Below are 15,893 nucleotides of genomic sequence, written 5' to 3'. Positions count from 1 at the left end.
GCATTTTTGTTGAATGTTGGCGGTGTATAGTAAGTGATCTGTCGTGAAGGACATCATACGTATTACAGCAAAGGCAAAGGCAACAGCTCATCTGTTCCGTGACCAACAAGTTACAACCTTCACCACTTCCTGTCGAGCGAGCTTCGAACTAAATGGAATCTCGCAGGTTCGATAAAGGGAAGAAATGAACTAAACGACACCTTCCATGTCAATAGAGCGACAAGATGTTGTCTTGGGCGTTCTAAGGAGTCAAATACGTAACATACCTCGTCACTCGGAAGTCCAGTATCTTCCGTTCGCCACGGAACGTCTCGTTTGCATTTGTCCGATCGTGTCGGCGAGACAACACTAATCCCTTGCTACGCCCTGTGGCTAGTGGCTGGTGCACATGCACCTTGTACCACACCCATGTGGCTAGTGATATCCGAGTGACATCGCCTGATTGCGTGTATGGCACTTCGCGACAGCTGTCAGACGTTTCATCCGATCAATCTGGCAGATACCTGTGTCCGCGATCGACTACTTTGTTTCAGAGAGAATCGAAGAGCACCGCAGAGTATAAGACACGTCGGCGCGCGCGAGATGCTGGAATCGTTGTGTCGATCCGCCAATTCTATTCTGTTTTCTGTTTCTGTTTTTGTTCCTGCACCTGCTTCTGGTCAAGCACATAGAAGGCGGCTTTTGTATTTGATCTTCACCAGCGAAGTTCCTGGCCCCACGTCGTCGCTGCTCTACCACTACATCGCCTTCATCATCCACACCTCGCTCCACCGCTCTCACCATCCTCACTTCTCTCCATTCTCACTTCAGCGCATCCACTTCATTTTCCTCACATCACCAACCTCACATCAAACAACCCCCTCCTCAGCCCGCCCCTCGTTCTCTCCACTGCATGGTCCGCATCCCTACGGACCTCAACCCAGCACCTTTCTCCCCCATCCCCTCACCCATAATGCCCCCGCAACTCCGCAGCTCGTGCGCGCCGCTCACAGCGACGAAGATTGACTTCTCCTTCACGTGCCACTGCTGCTCAGCAGAGTTCTACCTGTTCGGGCGTGCGCTGCCGGCCTCCGCGGCGGCCGAAACGCTTCACGAGCTGCACCAGCGCGGGATGCTGCCCAGTCCGCTGTACCAGTGGCACTGTCCGCTGCCGTGTCGCCATCGGGCCTGCGCGGAGTGTGTATTCAAGGTCCGCAGGAGTGTATGCGTCGACGGCGGAGTGTGGATCACTGCGGAGCAGCAGGAGTGGGCGGTTGTGAGGCCGGTTTGGCTCAGGAAATAGGTGCGGGATGCAAACTCGTCTGTTTTTTTATATGCGCTGGTGGCTAATACATACACTCTTCCTCCTTCAGCCCACCCACTGCCGCCTGCACAACCCTCCCATCATTACCCCCCCCCCCCCCCCCCCCCCCTCCCCTCCCTCTCTCCCCCAGCACTACACCAAATACGCATCATAAACCACCTTCGACCCGAGCCTGGCGCCGGAGGCAATCCACATCTTAGTATTGGTATGATTATACCTGCCATCGCCCGTTTCCATCGAGATGTAAAGGCGGAAGCTATACTCCGCGGGGGCGACCGCATCCGCCGTAGCCGGGTTCCCCAGGCGCTCCAGCACCTCGCGCGGCCCGGTCCGCCACCCCTGCGTGCGTATCGCTATGTACGCTGGCGGAACGTCGTTCGTCGCGAGAAGGTACGATGTGTCGAGGCGCGCGGACAGGTCGCCAATTACGAGCTGCGAGTCTTGGCCGCCCTCCTGTGTTTACACAGCATCAGCACCAGCTTTCTCTAGCTTTCTAAGGGAGCATACAACAACAACCCCACTCCCCCAGCTCGCCGCCCACCGCCCGCCAGTGAACGAGATCCAGTTCCGCTGGCCCCACGGGCCGGCGCCGACAGAGACGCGAGGGTTCAGATCGACGACCATCCGGAAGTCCGCCGTGAGCACGGGCACCGGCAGCGGGAATGCCGCGGGCGTCTCGTTGCGTGGGAGGGCGGATGCGAATGAGAAGTCGGGCTTTGCGGCGGGCTCGCAGGGACGGACGACCGCCGAGGCGAAGAGAGGGAAGGCCAAGGCGGCGAGGGCGCTGAGCAGGCTGAGGTTGGGGAGCATGCTGGCGACGTGTGGCGGGGAAGGGGATGCGGATGGGGAGATGGGGGAGCTGGATATGGCGAGGGGAGATGTTGCGGCTGCGGTGCTGGACACCTAGGCTGAGCAGTTGGGGGCGTGCAGGCTTCATATAGGTATGAATAATAGGTGCACAAATAGTCCACTGTCCGCCGTATGCGCACAGGACCGAATTGGCTGTGGTTTCCTAGCCCACCGAGCTTAATTGATCTGCTGTAGTGCGCGCTCTCCGCTTTGGCTCACGATTACCTGTACCCCACATCCCGTGCCCCATAACTACCCCGTGCCGGAAATCCCGTGTTCTCGATCCCCCGCACGGTCCAGCCAGTCAGCCAGCAGGATGCTACAACCGTGTGTGCGTGTGTATGCCATACCTGGACTCGAATTCCGCACGTAACCCAGTGTAGTGTAGTAGTGTGCGATTTCCCTCTCGCAGAATCTCGCAGAACCTCGCTTGAGTTACGCGCATGCACCGGAGGCGGTCGTCGGATGAAGGTGTATACCATACACAGATAGAGTATAGATCGAACTTCCCCGATGCTACCGACAACGTACATGCATGGTGACGCCCTCGCGACGACCATGCTCAGTTCGGTGTCACCATGATCTGAAGCAAATACCCGAGCCCGAGGTCTTGACCGGCATCTCGCCTGTGGTCTCGCCCGGCAACGCGCCTACATGATGTATGCATAACGGAGAGTGGCAGGGCGAGTTTTGCCGGGGATGGGAGGCTGTCTCTGTGTCTCTCCCTTGCATGAGGGATCGTTCTACACACAACGGGAGCGGCATCGGTATCTGGTGAGTGGTGAGTGCATGCGGTAGATTATGCACAGTATCTTGATGCATTGGATGCATCACGCCGACCGCACAGACTGAAAGTGGTATAATAGATAGGTGTCACGGCACGGAAATCGCTCCATCTTGACGGACAATCGATTTCAACAGTAGTTACGCCCCGCCCCGCCCCACCCCGCCACACCACGCCATCCGGATATCTAACTCTAATTCTATGTCCACTTCCACTGACCCAAGCAAGCACCGCAAACAACAGCACCGGTATGTAGGTATGATATGGTATCTAAATGCCGCGGTTGAACTCGACCTTGCTGTCGACGCCGCCGCGACCGTGGAATTCGGGCTCGAGACTATCGGCCTTGACGGCCTGGCGTTGCGGGAATGCTCCCAGAGCTAGGGGGAGCGCGAAGATAGAGGTGGCGAAGATCAGACCTGGAGGATAGAATTAGCGAACATGTCGAGAAGGAGAAGGAGAAAGAGAGACATACCGATATTGACCGGCAGCGCCATGCCCGGCCTCCTCTTCATCCACTCTGTCCTCTGCAAGCGCATGAGGAGCAACGGGGGAATGACCATGATAGGTGTAGCATTGAGCACCCTGCTGACCGCGGTCTCGCCGACCGCCAGAATCGCCGCCTTCCTGCTCTTACCCAAGCTCTCGGCCGGTCCTCCGTCGCTCTTGTCGTCGTCCGCGTGCGCCTTCTTCAACGGGAACACATCTATCCCCGCCGCGATCTCGCCCCCGCGCATCAACCCCACATTGACGATACCGGCCGACACCACCGCCGCGAACGGCACCAGCCTTCCGAGCACCATTTTCATCCCGGGGGTGACCCCACGGCCGACCTTCCTCCCATCAACGACATCGGCGACCTTCAAATTCGCAACCAACTTCCCCAGCCCCACAGCGACACCACAACTCGCGCTAACCGCGAGTACAAAGCTCGTCCCTAGCTGCGTCATCGACAGCGGGGAGGACTTATTGGCGTTTGCAGAGTTGATGCAAACGTTAAGCGTCTGATTTGTGATCTGCCAAGCGATGACGCCGCGCGTGGTGAGTCCGGGCTGCAGCATTCCCGCGGTGACCACCAGGTTACTAAAGATGAAGGCGCTCATGCGGAACGGCAGGAAGACCGGCGTCCCCGTGTCCGGGTGCAAGGTAGCGTCGCAGACTTTCTTTGCGCTCCAGAGCGAAGGCGTCATGGAGGGGAGCGCGCCGTGCTTGTACGCCGAGAGCGACGATTGCGACGCTGTGAGCGTGGATGACGAGGTGAAGAGCGTGCTGGACGAGTGGTCAGCGAGTGGGAGTGGGGGCACGCGGGTGCGGGTGGTCTACCGTGGATCGCAGAGGTCCGCGCTGTGCTTGACGCGGCCCCAGTAGGTGCTCAGGTCGTGGCGGGAGACGGGGAGGTCCCGGGGCCCGGGGATTGAGGACGACATCGTGAGCACTGGCGGCGTGGTGGTGGTGATTGTCGTTGCGTGCGTGGAATTGTCGACGTGGGGCTCCGGCGGGGGAAAGTTTATCTACTAGTACTCGACTTCTAGTTTGTCGATTAACTTAAGGCTGGTGGTGGTCCGTGCGACGATGCAAGGGTCAAAAATCAAGCTCAAAGCGGGTGGAATGAAACAGTACAAAGAACGTGCAAGGAAACGCGGGAGACACGTGGGCGGAATAGCGGTGCTTATGAAGCGCAACGGACTCGGTGTATCTTACTTACGGGCGAGAGCGCACGCGGGTGTGTGGTGGTTAGGTCGGTCGCGTGGTGCACGTGCACGTGCAATCCCTTTTCGGCCGTCACTTCGCGATCACTCGGAATCTTACCAGTAGAATCGATTTCCCAGATTCCAAGCACTTCGACCGTCCCATCTGCCACTCGTCTAGATCCTACACACACTTTACATCGCACTACGCTACTGACTGCCGCTTTTCATTCACTGTGCCACCGGATTTTCTTTGCGGAGGAGTGACAATCAAGTATGTGACCTGTCCGCCTGCGAGAATCGACTCAATGGCCACTCCCAGTCTCCCACCACCCCCCGCCGAGTGTTGTATCTATTGTTGGCTATCTGTGGTTTGCAATGTGCATAACGACCGACCCGTGGCACCACCACCGCGACCACCTCTCGCTGCCGCTATTCAGTATTGGGCATTCCCCTCACGGATAGACAGGAGCGTAAGTATCTAGGACCTCTCTGTGGGCAAGGAAGGAAACGTTTTTGTGCCACAGTGAAGAAAAATATCCACCAGTGGCACGGCGGGGTATGGGTGGACCGTGGATAAGTGGCTAATGACCCCGAGCCCCGCACTCTTCAGTGACAGGAAGGATGAATAAGCGGTTGAGCAGCTATATTACCCGCAACGAAGTCACTCGAATCCCCACAGCCTGGCTTGGAAGATACTTGGAGATATCGAACGGCTTTGTTGGCCACCTGTGGTTTGCATAACGACCGACTCGTAGTGGCACTACCGCTGCTGCTGCTGGGCATTACCATCACGGATGGACAGGTCTCCGTGGGTAAGGAAACTTTTTTTGTGCCACTGTGAAGAAAAATATCCACCAGTGGCACGGTGCGGTACGGTACGGTAGGTATGGGTGGACGAGTGGCTAATTACAGGTTTTACAGGTTCGCCGTCCAGGTATGTAGCATGTGGGATGTAGGAGTAGGACACAACGATGTATCTACAAGTCGCCTTTGTGCGTGCTACAAAAATACCCAGCGGACGTGGCGCCGAGGAGCCTCGCCACCTCTCCTCACTCTCCCGTTCTGGATCGATGTCCGAATACCGGGAAATCGTGTGGATTACCGCTATTATGGATCGGAGATAACACGCTGTACATGTCTACGCCTCCTCTTACGTGGTGATCCGGCTGTTGATCACCGATATACCTAGTCTTCGGTCTTTGGTTTGTTGATCACTGCTCAGTATGGGCCAGGGGATCTTTCGCCAGCTGTCTGTCCATGCTAGATATTCGTACAAGGAAATGGCGGTCTTCACGGGCTCAAAGTCTCAAAGTATATGGATGGTATTGTGTACCCAAGCGTGCTATGCATTTGTAGATGTATCAAAGTATATATACGCTCGTGTGAATCATCATATCACTACCACCATCACTACCACCACCGCCATCCTCATCATACTCGTCATACTCATTGTCTTCATCTCCCTCTCGATGTATCTACACTAAGTCATTAGCTACTATGATGGAGCCGTACACTCTCTCACTTCGGACTTGGCCATCCCTCCTCGCCGTTATACACCAACCTTCGGTCAATATATCCCTACTGAGTACCCGTAAGTACAGCCCATGTCCCTCCGGGCACCACTCCACGATCCCAGTCAAGATCGTCCACACCCTCCGCGAAGACGTTTCATGTTCCGCACGTGCCCTCCCCACTACCAATCACACAGCAAAGCGTCCTCCGTCCGTGCCTCGGTGCAACGCATATTTGTCCACATCGTTTTTTTCTTTCGGCTTCTCCACCTTCAAGTGCCAACCTCCTCTCTCTCCATTATATCCCCCGCCGCTGTCGGTTATAAGGTGTCGGTGGAGATGGCGATGGCGATTTCGTTCTGTCGTTTCGTTTCGTTTCGACGGCCCTCGCAAACTTCCCACTAGGAGTCCCCGGATCGTTCGTTCGGTCCACGCTTCTTCGGGCCAGCTTTGCATATCCACCACCACCACCCAGCATTCCCAACCCGCCCGTCTTCTTCCTCTTCCTCCTCCCCTTCATCGTCCTCCTCCTCATTCTCCTCCTCCTACTCCACCCGTCTTCGCCGTTCCTTCCTTCCCGATGTCGCCTGAGATTTCCGGGTTGTTGAACTTCCTCACTGAGCAGGAGGAGGTCGGGGCCGGACAAGCCCTTATATATAACAAATCAGTCGCCTCCACCACGGATAGCCCGCCAACGTCCATGCACACCATACATACACACCCATGGAACCCATGGAGATCGTTAAGTCCTAGTCCTTCGGACGAGAGCTCCCATCCCAACCCAACCCAACCCAACCCATCCACACTCCCTTCCACACACACGGACACGCACACGCACAAGGGCACATGATGTCAGTCATTCAGCCATTCTCTACGGTGTCGGCCCCGGCACTGGTATAATGGTGTGGTGGGGTGCGCCAGTTGATGCATGGAGTTGGGGGCCGGATGAGACTGGGTTCGGGGTGAGTGAGCGGGAGGGACGGAGGGAGGGGGGGAAGGGGTACGACGACGACGACAACAACGATGACTCTCGTTGCTGGTTTGCATCGGCGGTTGAATGGGTACTCCAAGCTCCAAACGACACTAACTACCGTTCACTTCGATCCCCCCCTCTCCCCAGCGACGTCAACCACTGCCGTGATTCTAGTACCTAGCCAGCCAGCGTTTGCATGCCGAGACCAGCAGTCGGGATAGCCTGGAGGCTAGCACTCTCAGTGAATTCTTGGAGTGAAGCTTTGCCGTCCGAGCTGGCCAGCACACCGATACCGACGGCTTGGAGAGTCCATTCACCATCAATCCTCCACCAACGTAGGTATACGTACCACCACTACCATCACCACCAGATATCGCTGTCGGCAGTCCGCCCTAGCCGGTCTCTCCCCAACACTAACACTGCCACCACCATCGGCGGTCCCTACTCCTCCCATTCCTTCGTCTCTCCACCACGGTGATCACGCGTCATCACTCGACCGAGACCTCTCTCCCTCGCTCGATGGAGCTTACAAATGCACATTGCTGTGGTTGCACTTCCGGCATAAATATGAAGGAAGCCGAAGAGGGGCGGGAGCGGGGCGAGGGCGGGTTCGAACACGGCCGAGATACGTTTGCGAAAGAAGTTTACACTAACTACTATGATAACTAGCTTGATCTTGTAGGTGATCTATGGATGGTGGATGGGCAGAACTGGGGAGCTAAGACGGCTAATTAGCCGCCAAGCCGCGCTTTGGGGGTGGATCTTCATGGGTTTACCCTCGTGGCAGTGAGTCTTCGTCTCATTCCGTCATGAACGGGAAGAGAGAGAGGCTCTCGCCCGTCAACAACGACGACGATGACGGGCGTCGGCTTCGTCCGAGTTGGCCGGCCGGCGCCCATCGACTCTGCACTTGGCCGCTTCGGTAGGTGTACCTGCCTATTCACGCTCAACTGCTCATCTACTCTCAAGTACCTATTCACTACTCATCTTCGCTCTAAAACGCAAGCTAACCGCACATAAGTTTTAGGATTCCGCCAGCAACAGCCATAACAACTCACTCGTCGATAGATGGATGGACGTACATGATGACAGATTATCTCCAAGCGCGCGCGCGGAGACAGACGATAACGGCTGGCGATGTTTCACTGCTCCATCTACCTACGACACGTCCACCGTGAATGGTTGGCTAAGCCTTATCATCACAGCCCTCAGCCCTCCTTGACATTATCTTCACGATCTGACGCGGTTGAACTTGGCAACAGAGGGGCAGGATCCCGCATCGCATCGATTCGATTACGACGGTTGTATGTACTGTACATACATACGGCCGCCACATCTACACACACACTTCGATGGTCTACCAAGGTACGGACGAGACAATATCATTTGGCTTGGGGGGAGGGGGAGGAGGGGGAGGCTAGGGTTCTTCCGTTCAGACACTTTACAGGGCCGCCACCCCCGAATACGGTACTCTACTCTCGACAAGTCCTCGCCACCAGGTTTCTCGCCGCGCCATCGCCATCTCCCGAAACCGTTCGTTTACCTCGTCACGATCACCGTCGCAGTAGATATCGCGCATCCTGTCTGTTCGTTTCCTCCCGTCAAACGCCGTCGCCACCAACTGCCAGCCAGCATATCTACTCTACATAACATCCGATCATGACGTTATAGTTACGGTTACGGTTATTCCCGGTGCGGTAAACCGTCTCGCTTCCCCGCTTTTCCCACTGACATAAAGTACACACAGCTTATCGTTTTTTTGTTTTTGCTGTTTGTTTTTTTTTGCTTTTGCTTTCCAGTCAGCGATTCCCTGACGCCAATACGTCACTCAGCCCTACATACGGTAGTGTACCTAATCCCCACTAGTGCTGGCTCCTGCCGTCCGTCCGCGCGCATCGCATCGAACGAACATGATCATCATGTTGGGCTAAAAACAGAGCAGATTAACTCAAAGCTTGCTGCAGCGCTGCAGCGCTGCAATGCTGCTTGCTCCTGCGTGTGCGGGATGTTGTATTCCCTGCTGCTGCGCCACCCGAGACTGGAAGGGAGTCTTACCAACAGCAAATAAGAGCCGTGCACGCGGGGGGCCTGACGGAGGGAGGAAGGGAGAAAGAGAACATGTCGGCAGAGGAAGGGAGGGGAAATTAAGACATCGGTCGCCCCCGCCGATAACCGAACCTTCGAATCAACGATTACGAGCCCGCCCGAAGGAACGGAGGAACTTTAAGGGCAGGGGGGCATAGAGCGAACGACAGCCCACCATCACTTACACACCCCACCGATGCTTCCGGTGTGCGGTCGAATCAGCTTGCTAAGCTTGCTAAGCTGCCCTTCGTGTGGCGCTGCGGCCTGCGGGCCTGCGCTTTCCTCTTCTCTCCACTCTCTGCGTCCGGGACGAGGCCGAATGTGTTGCGACGCCCGCTAGTGCAGGACAGGAAAAACAGTACTCTACATACGGTAGTACATGTGTTGACTCAGTGGCCGGATCGCAGTCCAGTCTGCTATTTTCGATAGGTAATAGGTACGTCGCGGCGCAAACAAGATACGGTACCTCGAGTACCTATACAACCGAGTTGGTGTTGCTGTTGGTGTTGGTGTTGGTCGCCGTTGTCTCACCTGGAATCGGGAATCGCCCGCTCACCGGCCACCACGTCGGGCTAGCCCATAGCACATTTCCTCGGAAGATTCGTCACAACGGGCAGAAGTAGGGGAGGCTTTCGATCAAGGCATCCACCTCCAAGTTCCATCTACATAATTCTTAGGTACTTGCATTACTCGACCTTGGAACTGGAACCAGTGCCCGCCCACCGAATCCTCCGCGCAACAAGGCTGTACCAGACTGGAGGGGACCGCATTCGATCGAGTCTGCAGCCTCGACGTCAGTCTCAGTCGGAGTGGGATCGAAATCGAAATCGGCCGGCCAGCGTCACTCGAAGCTAAAGTACTAGGTCAAAAGTTTTTGTACACCTCCCCAACAGCGCCACCACACCACAGACATATACCTCTCTAACACACAACAACTACACATTATAAGTAGTAATAATTGGCATATATCATGAATACATAACATTAAAGCTTCAATGAGACTTCCAGCTCGCTGGGCTGATTATTATATGCGAAGTAGGGTGGCTTGGCGGATTTCCCTTCCACCGAGGAAGGTCATTTTCCGCCGTAGATGCAGCAACCATAAGGTAGTATAAATATATGTGGGCCATCAGAAGGTCTCCCAAACCAGGTAGAGCACCTTAATCGAAATCGGCACATAATTCTGAGTTGCTGTGGTTGAGTAACACCGTATGGGAGAAAAGTTGGTGTTGAAACTGGTTGTCGCAACAATTTTGTGTGGGGGCCCCATACAAAATCTGAAATCACTCTCCAACCCGTGCACAACACCATACCATGCGCCTCCAGTCCGGAGCAAAAGTCGTCGGAATTCTTATATGTGATGCATCTTGCGATTCTGAAGCTTCTATGAAAGACTTGATGTTTTTCCGCCACGTGAAGGGTGTTTTTTGGTTGCTTGAAAATGGGCATTTTTGGTGTAAAACGGCCCCTGTACAAAAACTTTTGACCTAGTACTTTACATCATGTATCCTATGTAACGCACAGCAGACACACAGACAGAGACAATTACATATAGAGCCAAGGAGACACAGATAGAGACGCAGGCAGCAGAGACAGGCACAAAGACAGGCGCCACCTCGCATATTGGCTGCGTTCCCACTGCTACTCCTGCTCCTCTTGCTCCGTAGCGTCGACCGGGAGGATGGGAACTTGGAACGGCCGATTCGATTGGAAGTCAAGTGCGGGAAGTGCCGGATGCTGGATTGGATGCTGGGGATTATCGAAAGGAGGATCGGCGTGCATACATACCGTACATACCGCCAGATACACAGGTGCTGAGGTACATACATACTCAAGTACATACTTGGTCAAGTATTTCGATAAGGTAAATACTTGGATACTCATTGATTGACAGTCTGCCAACTCTCTCCCCCTCCCCCTCCCCTTCCCCTCCCCCACCGCCACCACCAATGACCACCAGCGACCACTCGATGGCCACCGTGGATCAGATACCGGTATCTATGGCAAAGCAAAGGCAAAAGCAAAAGCAAAAGACAAAGGAACGACGCGTGTCTCTACCAGCGCTCCGCCAAACGCAAATCTTTCGCAGTCTTGCGCAGTCTTGTGCATTCGGTCGGGTTTTTGGTTGGTTGGTTGGTGGCCGGGCTTTCGAGTTGCCTCAGTCAGTCCGGCCGGCCGGCTGGCCGGTCGATCGGTCGGTCGTCGACGGCCAATCGTACGGCGATAGGTCGGTTCGTGAGATGACTCTCATACTTTGAAATTTTTAGAGTAATCGTTGTGCCAAACGTCCTTCTAGAATTCGATATAAAAAAACATTCTAAAAAAAAAGAAATGGAGTGGAGAACTGAATGAAACCCAAAATCCTCCGTCCATATCCATGCCCACTGCAATCCCCCTCCCTCCCACCATTTCCACCGCGCCCCGCCCACCGGTCCCTTTTTTTTCTGCTTTTTATTTGATTTTGATCATCATCGCATTCGACCTTAAATGCTAGGTCATGGCAGTTACATAACCTCTTCCACCCCACTATCTACCCCTCCCCCCGTACCCCCGTCCATTTTCCCGGCCGTGAGTCGTGATCCTTCCCAATCCTCCCATCTTCCCATCTTCCCATAGAAACTCCCGCTAGCAAAAATCAAAAATCAAAACCAAAAACCAAAAACCAAAATCAGACCGCAATACAAAATCCCCAAATCAAAACCCGCGACAAACCAAAAAAAATCAGCTTTCCCGCGCCCCGTGCCACGTCCCATTCATTTCCTGCATTCCCGCATTCCCGTCCAACCTGCCAATCCAACCTGTCAATCCTGCCAATTATTCCCTCCATATCCCCTCCATATCCACCTTCCTCTAGCCACACAAATACATAGAAATCCCGAATCAACAAACTCCAGCCGGCCATTCCTCCAAATCCCCCACTCCAAATACCGCTCCCTCCAAATCCCTTATCATGAGAAAACCCGTCATGAAAGCAAAGCAAAAGATAAGCAAGACGCCAGTACGCAGAATGCGGAATGCAAAACAAAAACAAACTCCGAAGCAAAGAAAACCCGAAGAGCCAAGTAAATACCCAGAAAAAAAACCGAAAAAAGTCGGAAAAAGCCGGAAAAAGAAAAAGGAAAGCTAGTCATCGCACTCCAACAGCGCCCACCCTGCGGCGGCGCCGTTCATATCGACCTGCTCGACCTGGCCGACGGTCCTCGGACTGCTCCCGTCGACCTCAACAAACACCGAGTTCCAGTCGAACTCCTCGTGCATAATCATCATGTCCATGTGCTGATCGGGCATGACTACCACCTGCTGTTGTGGCTGCATCTCTTCTGCGGCGGCGGCGGCGGGCGGGGCGGTGGCGGCCCACTCGCCAAAATCCCAGCCAATCTCGCCGCCCTCCCAGGTGTTGCTGTTGGGGTTGGTGTTGTTGCTGTGGTTGTTGCTGTGGTTGTTATTGGTGGCGGTGGTGTTCTTGGCGACCATCTCAGCGCGGTGTCGCAGGCGCCCGAGCAAACGCCACGCCTCGCCGGGGTGGTCGGAGAAGAGGCTAAAGATCTCGTCGACGAAGACGCGGGAGCGGGGGGCTTCTGGGGCTAGTGGGCGTTCGTGGAGATCCAAGAGGAGGATCATGATGGCGTGGAGGGGTTGGTAGGTTACTGGGCAATACCAGTGGTAGGGGGCGAAGAGGGGGGATCGCGAGAGGTGGATGTAGCTTCGGAGGAAGGAGTGTGCGGAGCGGAGGGCGCTGCGGGGAATAGGCGTGGTTAGCTATTGGTCAGGATGGCAGATCAGGCTCGGATGCAAGGAAGAATGGATGCGGGGTATGCTCCGAGATCGTAACGTCGATGCATGGGGGTATTTCTCCGGTGCTTGCGTGCGCGTACACTACGCAGGGAGTGGGGAGAGGGCCTATGGTGGTGCGAATCACCATCGCTAGCACCCGTGGATAAGGAACGTTCCCTGGTTAGGGGACGGGGCCCTTAGAGTTACGCGGCTTCTTGCGTGGCTATCGGCCGAATAAGGCAAGTCCGTGGCGTCTTTCTCAGAGGCGAGGGCGAGGGCAATAACAAGAAGGAAATTGTGCAAAGGAGGAGTAGCCAGGCCGCGCAAGATGGATTTGCGGGATGTGGAGGAGGAGGGCCATGTGGTGGAGGAGGAGGAAGGATAAAGTAGAAAATAGCCAACATACCAATGTCTCGCGTGCAACCACATCTTGCTCTTGGTGCTCTTCAAGAACGGCTGGTAGAGCACCCCATATGCTCGATCGCTCATCATGCTCAACATTATGCGTGCCCACGAATTGAAGATGCCCTCCCTCTCAGCGCCATCGACTTCTTCGTGAGGAATGAATCCCATCTCTGGCAATCCTCTAGCCGGAATCCTCGCGATCCTCTCCTCGAGCTTACCTTTGAGCCCCATTATCATCTGGCCCATCTCGGCGATGTCGGCCTTCCGCGGCGGCTTGATCCCGAGCAGGCGGACGATAATCTTCCGCAGCAGCTGCGCGGTCTCGTACCTGCCGACGGCGAGTATCATGGCCGGCGAATTTCGGTTCGCGTCGCAAGAGTCCGACGGCTCGCATCCGATAAACTCGTCTCCGAGCTCGCTCACCATCTTGGTGTCGAACTGGTCTTCGCTGCTGCCACCCAACGGCGGAAGACCGGTGGCGATGGCCCCCTGAATATCCAGGTGCATTATGTGCCACCAAACGCGGCGGCGGACTTCACACTCGACTTCGCCGAGGCCGAAGAGGGAGCCGTCACGGTGCAAGCCCATCTGTTGTGCTGCATCGGATGTTAGCTTCACACAAAGAATCACTCGAGGCGGTACAGAGAACCGCTCGCCGCGATGGGAGTGGGGGCGGGATGGCAATCAATGATTAAACAAAAAAGAAGAGTGGGAATGGCTGGCTTACCGATGCGCATAGCCGTGCCGATAAACGAGCAGGAAGTAAGTGGCTCCTCCTCGCGGATCAAACAAGTCTGCACGATGAGAAACGCGATGAGCGAGTTCGTCGTGGGCGAGCGGGGAAACGCCGTGGCGGCAAGCGCGCTAGTCGTTGCAGCGAACAGATGGTTGACGACTACTTCCTTGCTACGGCCATCGAAGCTGGCACTGATCGCCTTCGCACTCATGGAGGCCGCACCAGCGTACAGGATCGCCAGGAGTAATGGGATAAATGTCGGATTATCCAGAAGATCGCCACCCGGGAGGGTGTGCGTATTCTCCGGGAACCAGGACCAAAAACTTCGCCACTCGCTCGAAAACGTGGGGACGTGGATCAGCGGCATTATCGGGTGAACTCCATCGAGAAAGCTTCGGTAAAGCACCTCGCAGCGCTTTCGGGATGGGATGGAGTGTAGGATCGAGAGTATATCCTTTCCGCTGTCGATGTTTCCGTAGGCGCGGAAGATACCGTCCGCCTCCGGTGGGGGCGTACAGGCCGAGTGTGGGGGCGTCGATACAGGTGCGTTATTTGTGCAAGAAGCTTCCTTGTTGGGGCTCTTGAGCACCTGGTTGAGGTCGGTTATCTACAGATGAAAGAAAGAAAGTCAGCGGTGGTTCTCGATAGTCGCAGAAGGTGAGTATGTAGGTGTACCTCATTGCTAAGTAGAGCCCAGAAGCTGGTGCCCACATATCTGCTGCGGCCGTTCTCCTGGATACTCAGATGCCCCATGGCGACATCCTCTCCGCCACCGTCCTTGCACGAAGCAAAGTGGGTCGAGCTCACGGTCGATGATCGGGGACGGCCGTGCGCGGACGACTTCTGCACCCGTGCCCGTCCAAGGACTGGCGAAGATCTGGGTGTGTACTCGGGTGACCCCTGCTTCTTGGATCTATTCGTCATGCCCTGTGGTCTCGCGTGCTCTTGCATCGTGTTGGACCAACGCCTGTTGGATCCATCGACAGCCTCGGTGTTGAAGCCTGGAGGCGGCGATCCGGGCTGTTGGCCATGCGAATACGCAACCTTGTACCACTGGTCAACGATCTCGGCGAGACGGTTGACCCTGGTCTCGAGCTCACCCTCCTTGATGGTGGTGGAGAGCAGGCTTGCCGGAGGGGCAGAGGTAGGAGGTGGTGGTGGCGGCAAAGACATGGGCAGCTGATCTGGCGACTGGAACGGAGAATTGAGGGCGTTGAAGTCGCTCTGGTTCATGGAGCTGGATCGCGAGTGAGAGCGGTAGCTGCAGGAATCATCGTCACTGCCCGAGGTGGAGACGGAAACGGAAACGCCCGAGTTGGTCCGCAGCCGTTTCGGCGACAATCCGGTGATCTCCGTCGAAGAAGAGGAGGAAGAGGCAGAGGAAGAGGAGGCCGCTTGTCGGTCCTTGTTCTTGTTTTTTGCTCCCTTACCGGTGTTGTCGGAATACACACACGGCTCCGCCATCTTGGAGCAGTTGCCGCACGTGGGATGCTGGCGATCACATTTTACTTTCCGCCGCCGGCACGAGTGGCAGGAGTACGAAGCTCTGTTACGATGAATCTGCCTATGCGGAGGCCGGGGGGTCTGAATGCCGGGTCCGCTTCCGGCCGGGAGAGTCTGCAGCACGGCCATACTGATGGAGTTGTTTTCGCTCGAGCAGATCATTGCTGGGGAGGATAAATCGAGGGCAGAAGGGGCACCTGGGTGGACCAATGCCATTGCGGGGAGTGAAGGATATCAAGCGGTCTATCGCGTCTGCTGACGGGACTGCAAAGCGAAGGG

General features: G+C 55.7%; 5 protein-coding genes across 5 annotated transcripts; 2 read left to right on the top strand and 3 right to left on the bottom strand.

Moving 5' to 3' along the window:
* Positions 1-700: 700 nt before the first annotated feature.
* BZA05DRAFT_461690 (uncharacterized protein) lies at positions 701-1,282 on the top strand (the record flags this gene model as incomplete). Its single annotated transcript, XM_051487683.1, has 1 exon — positions 701-1,282. A coding segment is annotated over one exon (582 nt), but the record flags the coding sequence as incomplete, so codon positions are not given.
* A 137-nt stretch (positions 1,283-1,419) lies between these two features.
* BZA05DRAFT_411281 (uncharacterized protein) lies at positions 1,420-1,934 on the bottom strand. The gene is made up of 2 exons (XM_051484978.1): positions 1,811-1,934; positions 1,420-1,756 (listed from the first exon to the last, which is right to left on the bottom strand). Exons 1-2 carry the CDS (start codon positions 1,925-1,927, stop codon positions 1,436-1,438), a joined length of 438 nt encoding a protein of 145 aa, XP_051335369.1. The 5' UTR covers positions 1,928-1,934; the 3' UTR covers positions 1,420-1,435.
* Positions 1,935-3,081: 1,147 nt separating this feature from the next.
* On the bottom strand, positions 3,082-4,613 carry BZA05DRAFT_411277 (Tricarboxylate/iron carrier). The gene is made up of 3 exons (XM_051484977.1): positions 4,260-4,613; positions 3,412-4,205; positions 3,082-3,355 (listed from the first exon to the last, which is right to left on the bottom strand). The coding sequence occupies exons 1-3, from the start codon at positions 4,361-4,363 to the stop codon at positions 3,207-3,209; spliced, it is 1,047 nt and encodes a 348-aa protein (XP_051335368.1). The 5' UTR covers positions 4,364-4,613; the 3' UTR covers positions 3,082-3,206.
* A 1,346-nt stretch (positions 4,614-5,959) lies between these two features.
* On the top strand, positions 5,960-7,004 carry BZA05DRAFT_411275 (uncharacterized protein). Its single transcript, XM_051484976.1, has one exon. It carries the CDS (start codon positions 6,125-6,127, stop codon positions 6,986-6,988), a length of 864 nt encoding a protein of 287 aa, XP_051335367.1. The 5' UTR covers positions 5,960-6,124; the 3' UTR covers positions 6,989-7,004.
* Positions 7,005-12,730: 5,726 nt separating this feature from the next.
* On the bottom strand, positions 12,731-15,686 carry BZA05DRAFT_321729 (fungal-specific transcription factor domain-containing protein; the record flags this gene model as incomplete). The annotated part of the gene is made up of 5 exons (XM_051480453.1): positions 12,731-12,932; positions 13,377-13,971; positions 14,103-14,718; positions 14,787-14,840; positions 15,420-15,686. Coding segments are annotated over 5 exons (1,734 nt in total), but the record flags the coding sequence as incomplete, so codon positions are not given.
* Positions 15,687-15,893: the final 207 nt, after the last annotated feature.

The sequence above is a fragment of the Tricharina praecox genome, assembly GCF_024521635.1.
Source record: "Tricharina praecox strain CBS 144465 chromosome Unknown BZA05scaffold_35, whole genome shotgun sequence".
In the NCBI taxonomy this organism is placed as follows: domain Eukaryota; kingdom Fungi; phylum Ascomycota; class Pezizomycetes; order Pezizales; family Pyronemataceae; genus Tricharina; species Tricharina praecox.
This window is presented reverse-complemented; position numbering and strand designations above follow the sequence as displayed.

What these genes read in the sequence shown, in the direction of transcription:
- BZA05DRAFT_411281 (XM_051484978.1), bottom strand. Translation starts at nt 1,927, where the DNA reads ATGGTCGTCGATCTGAACCCTCGCGTCTCTGTCGGCGCCGGCCCGTGG. An exon ending in GGGGGAGTGGGGTTGTTGTT is followed by an intron (nt 1,757 to 1,810) that starts GTATGCTCCCTT and finishes GTGTAAACACAG; the next exon opens with GAGGGCGGCCAAGACTCGCA.
- BZA05DRAFT_411277 (XM_051484977.1), bottom strand. Translation starts at nt 4,363, where the DNA reads ATGTCGTCCTCAATCCCCGGGCCCCGGGACCTCCCCGTCTCCCGCCAC. An exon ending in GCGGACCTCTGCGATCCACG is followed by an intron (nt 4,206 to 4,259) that starts GTAGACCACCCG and finishes CCACTCGTCCAG; the next exon opens with CACGCTCTTCACCTCGTCAT. An exon ending in GGCGCTGCCGGTCAATATCG is followed by an intron (nt 3,356 to 3,411) that starts GTATGTCTCTCT and finishes TCTATCCTCCAG; the next exon opens with GTCTGATCTTCGCCACCTCT.
- BZA05DRAFT_411275 (XM_051484976.1), top strand. Translation starts at nt 6,125, where the DNA reads ATGATGGAGCCGTACACTCTCTCACTTCGGACTTGGCCATCCCTCCTC.